The sequence below is a fragment of the Triplophysa rosa genome, unplaced genomic scaffold (genome assembly GCF_024868665.1).
Source record: "Triplophysa rosa unplaced genomic scaffold, Trosa_1v2 scaffold52_ERROPOS256272, whole genome shotgun sequence".
NCBI lineage: Eukaryota > Metazoa > Chordata > Actinopteri > Cypriniformes > Nemacheilidae > Triplophysa > Triplophysa rosa.
Genome location: NW_026634540.1, coordinates 44,072 through 55,608, shown reverse-complemented (window position 1 = coordinate 55,608; position 11,537 = coordinate 44,072). Strand labels below are relative to the sequence as shown.

At 40.5% G+C, this 11,537-nt stretch overlaps 1 protein-coding gene across 1 annotated transcript; it reads right to left on the bottom strand.

The window, feature by feature from the left end:
• Nucleotides 1-328: 328 nt before the first annotated feature.
• LOC130550999 (endonuclease domain-containing 1 protein-like) lies at nucleotides 329-2,124 on the bottom strand. The gene is made up of 2 exons (XM_057328536.1): nucleotides 1,793-2,124; nucleotides 329-1,272 (listed from the first exon to the last, which is right to left on the bottom strand). Exons 1-2 carry the CDS (start codon nucleotides 2,099-2,101, stop codon nucleotides 535-537), a joined length of 1,047 nt encoding a protein of 348 aa, XP_057184519.1. The 5' UTR covers nucleotides 2,102-2,124; the 3' UTR covers nucleotides 329-534.
• Nucleotides 2,125-11,537: the final 9,413 nt, after the last annotated feature.

Here is an 11,537-nt window from a genome sequence, read left to right as displayed (position 1 = left end):
AGTCAGAACAGACGGTTCCGGAGTATTAATTCTAGAACCAGCAGACTGAAAAAACGCTTCTACCTGCAGTCCAGTTGCAGACCCTTTTGCGTTAGGAAATTAATATTAAATATATATGAATATAATATAATATGTACAGTATATAGAGCTACTCCAGATACTTTATTGACTGTTTTTTCTGAAGAAAAAAAAGTGAATTTTTGGCTTTGGATTTTATAAAATATACTTAGCTAAGGATGTTATCTCTGGTGGTTTTCTAGAACATTTTAAGAAATATTATGCCACATTTTCTTACCAATAAGAGAGATGAGTCTGATATACCAATATGTCAACTTTATTGCAAAAAAAGACAGTTTACACACAATTCATTACATTACATGCTTTTTGTGGATGATACTGTAAGCATACTTTTAGCTGCTATGTGTGTGCTAAGAAGCGTTTGTAAATGCTAAACGTTTAATGTTGCGTTAAAAGCAGGATAATTGTAAGTTGAGGCTGGAAAAAGCTAAATTAAACCATTTTTGACAGAAATCTCTAATCCTTCGGTGGACGCAGACTTCGAAGGCGAGGACTCTGCCTTTGAATTGGGACATAGCCGCTTGTGTCGCCGGAAGCAGCCAAGCATCTATGAGCGAGATTGCGACGCTCTGTCAGTGCTAGTCGCCGGCATTGTGCACGCAGCTTGATTATTTCTCTGATTTTGCTTCTGGCTTTCATTGGATTGTACATGTTTCTGTTTTTCGCACAGTTGTTTTCAAATAGTTGTGTGATTTTCACCCATTTTGTACTCAGAAATTCCTGTAATTCTTGCAGGCTTCTTACAGCAATTGTGATGTTGTCTGCTTTGTTTTCATCTTCATTTGGAGCCCAGTAAGCTTGAGAGATCCACGACTGACTGGAGTTGTTATAGCAGCAGAATGTCATCCACATGAATGATGGAATGTTCACTCTCTCATTTAGTTTATTGTTGCCAGGTACAGCTCCTGTCAACACATGGGCCAAAACTTTATTTTGATCCATTTCATCGACGCAGTATTTACCCATCAAATCTTTAGTCTCTATTTCCATGCGATTCCAGCTGCCGCTATTGAAGCTTTCCTTTTGTGGCACAGTGTTGGTCAATGTGAATGTAGATTGAGCGAAGACCTTATCAGGTGAATGACAGCTGGGAAACAAATGACCGCGACCCACATTACATTTATTATAGTAGTAGTCTTCATCTATGGCTTGATTTTCATATGGCACGCCCATCTCATCCTTGAGGAGTTCCAGCTACAAACATTCAAAAGAAAGATTAACGATTATTACTAGACTAAGTAGGCTAGACTATATTAAAGACTGTAGATTGCATTTGTCAAGGTTTATTTACACTCCTTTTCTATACATTTTTTGTTCAAGAAACAACGTGTAAACCCATGAGGATAAGTGTATGATTATACATTTATATTTAGAGAGCTATTGCTTGAGCACTGATGATCAGAAACCCCCGAAATCTGACCACTTATTGCAAAGGAGACTGATAAAAGGTATAGTTAATTAATTTAATACATTTTTCATATCAATCCAAACCTGTAACCCCTCATTGTTTCTGTGGAACTATTTTTTTTTATCTTCATACCGCATTTTTCTATACAGTGAGGAATCAAATCACAACTAATTCTGTGTTCCATAGAAACACACACACTCATACAGTATAATAAATATGGACATAAATATAATCACTATACAGTTGAACCCAATAATCGAAATCATATGGGAGAGAAAGAAATAAACAAAATAGTATCAAGATCACCTGAGGCTCAATCATCCATCCGTCTCGTAGTCTTGGGGTTTTTGCAGCCGCGGTGAATTTGTAAGCTGAGAAAATTGGAATCTTCTTTGTCGTGTCAAAGAGTGTCGTAAATCTGTAGCTGTCATTAAATTTTTGACAGATCGTTTTGTATCGATCATTCTGGGGGGTTGAATTCTCCAGAATGCCAGGAATCACTGGAGACTTTCCTTCAAAGAAAAACTCACTACACTTACTGAAGTCTACAACTTCAGAGATGACGGCTGGAAATGCCAGCAGAAGCAGCACAGAGCCACTCATGATTAACATCATCTTTACCCTGTGATTTCACTCTGAACTAAGTCACAAAGCAGAAATAAACCATGAAACTCCCCTCTTTAACCTTTTAAATACTTTAGCATACAGGCATGCAACTCCACCTACCCACGTGCACGGCCAAGACCTGTGACCTCACGAAACCTACAGTTTTATTAAGAAACTGACTGAATAATATCACAGGATTAAAGTGTAAATTGAATACAGACCATGCATATTTTATAAAACACAATATACTTCAATGTTTGGGTCTCAGAAGAATCATTTTGCACTTTTCTGTTTTTCATAACTGTGATCAATTGTAATCTTACACAGTAAAGACTGTTTATCATTGCATGAAAACCCTAGCAGATTCGCATGATGTAAAGATTCCTAAAATAGAAATATAACAAAGATAATTATTGTTTTTCTTGCTAGTCTACTTTTGCCTTGTGATAGCCATTTTGGTGGTCAACTGCTAATGTTTCACACACTTGTAAACGTTATTCAATTATGATCATTTAGATATCAATGCAATATTGTGAGATTCAATATGATACTTTGATTCAACATGACTTAAACTTTGAATTGGAAATGTTTTCCATTTTCCTCTAGCGCACCCTAGTGTTCATTTTCAATATTGTCAGACAGTGGGAATAAAATGTATAATCCGTCTCTGTCAGGATGATTTGGAAGCATAAATGATTTGATAATTTGCATTATATCATAATCTATCATTGACCAGACACACAGTTGTCAGGATTTATTTTGTCCAACAAAAACATTTTTGCCTCTCTCATAAAAGACCGTATAGACCTGCATGTAAGAAGCTTACATTAGCCTGATTAGATGGATGCTCCATTAAACGGTTATGCAATTTGTGGAAAAAATTGAGTATTAGAAAAAGGTTAGAGGTGTAGCACTTAGTTCTCCTTTCTTGAAAGATTTGAGTGCATACAATTGTTTTCAAAACACTGCACATCACATCATGAATAATGAATATGATTGAAGAGAAAATTCAGATTCTTCAGCAGAATACCTTTATGCTGGCAACTTTGTCCCACAATAAATTGTTGTGGAGAAAACAAGGGAATAAAGTGAAGAGGTGAGTTAACGAATTAAAAAAATAAAAGGGGTCATAGTTATCGAAAGCCAACAGGTTCACAATTCGCGTGCTTTTAATCGCCGTATTAATATTAAAACGCCGATTTCTTAACGCCGCCAGGCGTTAAATAAGCGCCGCCTGGCGCTAAATTAACGTCATACGCCGCCACGCGTTTAAATAACGCCTCACGCCGATCGACGTTAAGTTAACGTCACACGTCACTCAAAATGCAAACTTATTAGCTAATATACATAGCCCCTCCTCTTCTGGGTTTGCGAGCTCTACGGCAAGTCGGAGGCTCGGAGCATCCAATACAATTTCCAAGAGGCTGTTCACTTAAGTTAACTGGGGGTCTGGCACGCGATGAAACCGTCTGACCGTAGTGTCACCTCAAATCCATATCCAACTTAACTTTGTGGAAAACAAAAATGTAAACAAATGAAAGAAAAAACAGCTGAAAAGAAAAACATATAACTAATGCAATACGTTCCAGCAAGCAATGTGTAAATGCGGGTGCGTAAATGATGACAGAATTAGGAGTAAAATGAGTCCTTGCTGTTAGTCTACAGGTTAGCTCGGTTTGCTCGCAGTGGATCCAGGGGGTCACAGATTTTGTGGCATTTTATGAAATATAGAAATTGATCATAGATTTTATGCAATCAAACATCAGAAAAATAAGACCACCAGACAAAAGAATTGATGTTTCAGCATTGTATAACCGAATATGTTTTTGTTTAAATAAAATTTTTAAATTTAAGATTATAAGTCTTTATTTGGGGGGCCGCAAAGCGATGCACTCTACACAAAGGGGGCCTTACAACGAAAAAGTTTGAGAACCACTGGTGTAGGGAAACCGTGACGTTTTCTACTACGTAATTACGCAAATGCGCAAAATGGATCGTGCAGGTATCCCGGATCATGTACCGACACTCTTCACAAACCTACGGGTGACATCACAATCGCAGCAAGTCCACCTCCTGTTCGGGATTCACCAGAGGGACTCTAGTGTCCTGGAGTATGCTCGGGACTTTCAGACCGAGGCGGTGGGGAAGGAGTTCAACGAGAGAGAGCTAAAACTCATATTTAACAGCGGCCTCGTTGAACCCCTCACTGCCAGTGAGACCCGGTTGCTGAAACCTCTGGGCTTTCGCGAGATGGTGAGCTACCTGGTCAACCGGGACGATTCCAGGCCCTCTCCTCCAGTCAAGTCCCCACCCTCCTTGTCTGCGATCCCGGAGGGGTGTTCCCTGGGCATGGTCACCCTGGGGACCTCAGCACCACCCGTCGCTAGTTCTGCCAGCTTCGACCCCCCCACCAGCCTCCGTGGCAGGCGTGGGAGAAGGGAGTCGTGGGACTCCCCATCCGACTCCTCCAGCACGGAGCTAGCCGGGGGGGGGCACTGCCAGTATCGAGTTCAGTCCAGCCGGTGATCCTGCCAGCGTCCAGCCCGGCCCAGCAGCCGGCATTCCAGCCGGTGTCCAGCCCTGTCCTGCCGGCATCCAGCCCTGTCCAGCCGGCCTTCCAGCCAGTACCCAACCCTGTCCCGCTGTTATTGTCACAGTCTGCCCCTACCTCGTTTAGCCCTTTCTGTCCTGCCCGTCCCATGTCTCCCCTCCCCAAGAAAGGTTCCCCTACCCCACCTAGCTCTTCCCGTCCTGCCCCTCCACCCCGCTCTAGGAAGCAACCCCATAACTCTCCTAAATCGCCACTTCCTGTCCCGCCCAAGTTCAGTGTCCCCAAGTTTCCCCTACTCTTTCCCCCTCCCCCCTCCCATTAATGTTTATCCTCTTGTCCAACCCCAACCCCTTTGTCGTCCTGTCAGCCCTGCTCCTAGTTTGTTCTGTTTTGTGTTTATGGTGTCTGTCCTCATGTCTGTCGGTCTTGTCCTGTTAGTGTGTCCCCTTGGAGAATGCTTGGGGGCGTTCTTTAAGGCGGGGGTTCTGTCATGATCCTGCCTCTCCTTGTATTGGTTTTCAGGTCTTGTGGCAGGATCATGTCAGACCCATGTGTTTTATGTGGAGAGAAGGGCATGGCATTGTTTTGATTTTGTAATGCCATGCTCTCTCTCCGGTGTTGCATCTTCTAGCCCCGCCCCCTTGTATCTCCGTCAGCTCCCATTAGTGTTATCCCGTTCACCTGTCCCGTCATTTTCCCGCTTGTTTTCCCATTAGTTTTAAGTCTTGTCACCTGTCCTTCACTGTCCCTGTGCAATCTCCCCTCGTTAACGTTTCCCTTCTTAGTGTCTCTGTTTCCCTCGCACCTTGTCGGTTCATTCCTTCCTGTCTCCCGTATCCTGCGTGTTTTCCTGCCTGTGAGTCAACCGTGGATTTACTGTTTGATTACCCTTGTTTCCCTTCATGTTTTGGATTACCTTGTTCCCCTTCGTGTTTTGGATTACCCTGTTCCCCTTCGTGTTTTGGATTACCCTGTTCCCCTTCGTGTTTTGGATTACCCTGTTCCCCTTCGTGTTTTGGATTACCCTGTTTCCCTTCGTGTTTTGGATTACCCTGTTCCCCTTCGTGTTTTGGATTACCCTGTTCCCTTCGTGTTTGGACTATTATTTATTATTATAATTTCCTTGGACCTTGTTTTGTTATTCCCCTCGAGGAAGTTTTTAGTTTTGATTCTTGTTTGGTTTGTAGTGTTCTCCCCCATTGTGGGTTTTTTGTTTGTCTCTTTTAATAAAGAGTTTTTTGTTAACCCTTTGTCTGCCTGCGCTTGGGTTCTGTCCGCATTCCTCGTGACAATTTCTTTCTTGGCATAAACATTTGCTTTAAATGCAGCTTTTCAAGAAAAGTTAACATCTTACCCCCTAAACAGTAAACAATCCTGAATTCTCAAGCGTCAGATCTTATCTGCACTGCTCTGAATGAAGATGGCTGTCTTTTATTTACTTACTACTTTATTTACTTTTATTTACTACATAAGTTTTTATTTACTTATGGCTGTCTTTTATTTACTTACAGTTGTTGTTGTTAAACAGCTCAACTTTGTAACCCCATTCATCACACAGGATTGTCTGTAAATCCTCCAAGCTCCTGAGCGCGATGTTGGTCTCCCCATTGTAATATTTGTTTGTGTAAATTTTAGAGACCCATGATGTTGTTGCACGGTTATAGCAGCAAAACGCCGTCCACACGACTGATGGAATGTTCACTCTCTCATTCAGCGATTCTTTACCAGGTATGACCCCTGTCACCACATAGGCAACAGTTCTGTTATTATTATCACAACAGTTATTGTCCATATTGACCTTAGTTTCATTTTCCACACGATTCCACAGTCCTTTTCTGAAGCCACTTTTCTCTGGCACACTGTTGGTCAGTGTAAGTGTAGAGCTGGCAGTTTCTCTATCAGCTGCGTGATTCATAGGAAATAAGGTCCCGTGAGAACATTTGTCATTTATCCAGTAGTCTTGATTTCTAGCCTGATTGCCAAATGGCTTTTTCATGTCAGAAGATGAAGGTTCAAGCTAGAGAAAGAGTTAACAGACCAATACATCAACCAATAGAATAAGACGACGGGGTTTGCAAAAAAGGACACACAAAACATGTTTTTCAAAAGGACAAAAAATGTAAACAAACCTGCAACTCAATCATGCGAGTTTGTGGAATTTTTGGTCTCTTGAAATGATTGGTCCTGGTGTATTTGTACGCAGAGAAAACTGGAATCTTGCTTGTTGTAGAGTGTCGCGAACCTGATCTTGTTCTTATATTTTTGACAGATTACTCTGAAACCATCAGTCTGTGGCTCTGATTTCTCCAGAATGCCAGGAATCACTGGAGGCTTTTCTTTAAAAAACAACTCGCTGCAATAAGTGAATTTCTTTACCACTCTGGAGTCGATGCCTGGAAAGCTCAGCGCCAGCAGCACACAGACGATTCCCACAACAAAAGGATGCATTCTCACCTGTGTTCACGCTAAACCGTATCACAAGAAACACGAATGTCGTACAATGCTAACAGCCTCTTTTAGGACTGATGTTCCTCCTCTATTTATTTAAATTTATCGGCACAGATAGTCATCTTTAGTCGTCACCAGTGTTGCCACAGTTACTTTGAAAAAGTAATCTGATTACTGATTACTCCTTTTTAAAAGTAACTTAGTTACTTTACAGATTACTTTATTTTAAAAGTAACTAAGTTAGATTACAAGTTACTTTATCCGTTACATTCAGCAGCTGCCGACAACACCCCCGCCGCCGCAACATAAAAATGACAACCGGGTTTGCCAACACTGACTTCATTGGAAGTGTATTTTTAACAGTAATGTCAACAATGTATTTCCTGACATTTTAAGTTGAACTTAAAAACTATTTCCTGTTCTGTGAGGCAGCTCAGCATTGACAGTAGTAGGGATCTTGTTTATTATGGCACGAAACGAGGGTGAGTCAACCGTGTTTAAGGGCAGCATTTCCTCTACAACATACTGCCCGACCAACTTCTTCAACTCTCCCCCACTTACTGGTTTTGCACCGAAGTCCAGCTTTTGTTGTTTGGGTGGTGGGGGACCTCCTGCTCTCTGCTTCGCACCACCTTGTGGGACTTGCTCTGTAAGTTTGACTGTGCAGTGCTGCGACTCCAAATGTTTCTTCAAATTTGACGTAGTGTTTTTGTAGCTAGATAGCACTTTGTCGATAGCACAGAGTGTACAACGAACCTTAATATTGCCATCTTTAGCTGACACAAACACAAAATAGTGACTGTATTTCCAGCTAGAAAACGCGCATCTCTCTCCTCCCTCCATTGTTGTTTACGTTTGTGTCGCTGCGTGGTAGGGGCTATTACACGTGAAGTGTCCTCATGCTGAAAACGTGACTTGTCGCATACGTGACTTCACTCCCTGAGACGCAAGAAGAAAGCAAAAAATATATATTCTTACTAAGGAAAATGACAAAAATAGTAACGCACAGTGACTTGGATAAGTAACTTTAATCTGATTACTGGTTTGGAAATAGTAACGCATTAGATTACTCGTTACTGAAAAAAGTGGTCAGATTAGAGTAACGCGTTACTAAGTAACGCGTTACCGGCATCACTGGTCATCACACAATCACGCACACACGCACACATTCATGTGAACTCAGGTTTTGCAGACTTGTATGAAGAGTGTTAAGTTTTCTTTCACACTTTTCTAGCAGCACAAGCTTGCACTTAAACATCAGCCAATGGAGTAGCATTACCATCTTACTATTGCACACAGCTGAATTTGCATGACCGCAGATCTCTCATCATAGACTTGAAGCATCATGAGGTCAGGTGTGAATTTTGGACTCTGTTTGCTCTGCATTTCAGATCAGCACTACTTGAATGTTGGTACATTGAAAACCACAAGTGCACTTTGCTCTAAAATACTTGAGTCCTACATGCTGTGCTGTTCTTGCCTTAACCTTTTATCTTTGCTGACATCTTTGTTAATTGCTGCATAAACTGTGTGTTTTTAGAAAAACACATCTGTCATAAATGAAAACATACATTGACATTTGTGAATACTTTTGTTTTAAGATGCAGGCGTTTTGAATCCTCACAAAGAAGAAAAGAATGGTTTTAACTGGGTTGTCAAATAATGTGGCTCAGATCATTGCGCTAGTAACGCCAATGTCATGGTTTGATCCTATGGGAATGCACATATAAAGAAAAAAAAAATCTATAGTACAATGCAATGTACGTCGCTTTGGATAAAAGCGTCTGCCAAATGCATAAATGTAAATATATGTAATCCAGCTTGTGATGTTTTTTCTGGTCTACTACAGTCTTATGTAAAAGTAAGCACACCCTAATATATGCTTTTCTGTATCAGGACATAATAAAAATCATCTGGTCCATGGCAGGCCTTAAAATTAGCTTCAGATGAACAACAACATGTGACATATTACACCGTGTCTCTGTTTGATTAACATAAACTTCGCCAAATGAATAAGCCATGTGTGAAAAGGTAAGGACACCAGAAGATTCAGTTGCTTTTAGAGCCCATTTTAGCAGGAATAACTTGAAGTAATCGTTTTCTGTTGTCCGTATGCCAATTCCTCACATAGTTCTGGAGGAATTTTGGCCCACTCTTCTTTACAGTGTTGCTAAAGTTCGTTGAGGTTTGTGGGCATTTATGCTTATGCGCCACATCATTTTGGTCTGGACTTGTCTGGCTATTATTCTTTTCTTTTTTAGCCATTCTGTTGTAGATTATTGTCCTGGTGCATGCCCAACAACCAAGCTTTATCTGTTAGACAGATGGTCACACATTTGACTAGAATACTTAATATGGTCAACTCAATAATGACTGCAAGGTGCACAGGTCCAGTGGCTGCAGAACAAGTCAAAAATCGTCACTCCTCCAGCAGCGTGCTCAACTTTTGGCAAGGGGTGTTTGTGCTGATATGATGTCTAGGTTTTTCACCAAACCTGGTGCTGTGCATTATGGCCAAACATTCCCCTGTTTTCTTGTCTGTCTAAAGGACACTGTTCTAGAAGTCTTCTGTTTTTTTCAGCTGTGGTTGTTGCAAACCCTAGCTGTGCTGTCGTGTCTTTTTTAAAGAGACGTGGCTTCTTCAAGGCAAACTTTTCAGACATGGTCTTTTTCTAATTGTACTGTCACAAACCTCATAATTTACCATGATGACAATGATGACTGAGGTCTGTAGAGTCTTGGGTTGTTTGCAATTTCTCTAAGCACTGCACGGTCTGACCTTGGAGTGAATTGGCTGGGATGTACTCCTGGGAAGATTGACAGCTATCTTGAATGCCTTCCATCTTCCTCACTGTAGAACGATGGACTTTGGTTGGAAATGTCTGTACCCTTCCAAGTTTGATGGCAGCAACAATTGCTAGTTCATTGCTGATGTGTTTCCTCCTTAACATCATGTTAACACACACCTGAATGCTCCAGACAAGCAAACTGCCAAAACTTCTGCTTTTATAGAAGTGCTCACACTTGCTGGTGATCAGTCAATCAAAAACATATGATTAACAGTGCCTGACCACTACTTACCCTTTTAAAGGGACAGTTCACCCAAAAATGAAAATTCTGTCATGAGTTGCTCCCTCTCTAGTTGTTCCAAACCTGAATACATTTCTTTCTTCTGATAAACAGAGGGAAGGATATATAACCAAACAGTTCTTGGTCACCATTGACTACCATAGTAGGAAAAATGACAATAGTAGTCAAAAGTAAACCAGAACTGTTTGCTTTCCTGCATTCTTCAAAATATCTTCTTTTGTGTTCAACAGAACAAAGAAATTTACAAAGACATTTTTCCTACTAGTCAATGGTGGCCAAGAACTGTGTGGTTACAAGCATTCTTCGGAATATCTTTCTCTGTGTTCATCAGAACAAAGACATTTATACAGATTTGGAACAACTCTTGGGTGAGGAAATGATGACAGAATCTTATCATTTTTTGGGTGAACTATTCCTTTAATTCCTATGGAAATGATAAGGGTGTCTGTACTTTTTCACCCATGGCTTATTCATTTTGGCCTATAGTTTTTGTTAAATAAACAGTGACACGGTGTAATATGTCACATGTTGTTGTTCATTTGAAGTTGTATTTTCTCATTTTAAGGCCTGCCATGGACCAGATGATTTTTATTATGTCCTGATAAGGAAAAGCATAAGCATAAAATTCAAAAGGGTGTCCATACTTTTTCACATTTCACTGTATAGTATTTACAATACCAATGTCACAGAAATGTCACACTTTTATATCAAGTGAGATGAATTTGACGAACATTTTATTGCAGTTTATTTATTACATGCTTTGAGGAGACATATTTTTACTTTTATTTTCCATGTATGATATAATTTTACAGTAGATATACGTATACTAAGTGAAACTTGCTATGTGTGCTAAGAAACATTTGCAAATGCTAAAATAGAGTTAAAAGCATGCTTATTTGTTTTATTTTAGAAAAGCTCATTAAAACCCTTATGGTTGTTTGAAACATTATTGATCTTTTTGTTTTTGTATCTTTGCTTTCAGTGGGATGTACAGTAATCTGATCGGTTATTTACAGTCGTTGCCAAATAGGTTTGTGACTTTAACCCAATATTTACTCAGATTTGTTTGTAATTCCTGCAGGCTTATTTCATCGATTGTGATGTTGTCAACTTTGATTTCATCTTGGTTTGGAGCCCAGTAAGCTTGAGAGGACCATGAACCCGAGGAGCGGTTATAGCAGCAGAATGCCATCCACATGAATGATGGAATGTTCACTCGCTCATGTTGCCAGGCACAGCTCCTGTCAACACATGGGCCAAAACATTTCTGTTGTACTTGCTGTCACGGCAGTATTTACTCATCACCTTTATAGTCTCTATTTCCATGCGATTCCAGCTGCCGCTATTGAAGCTGAT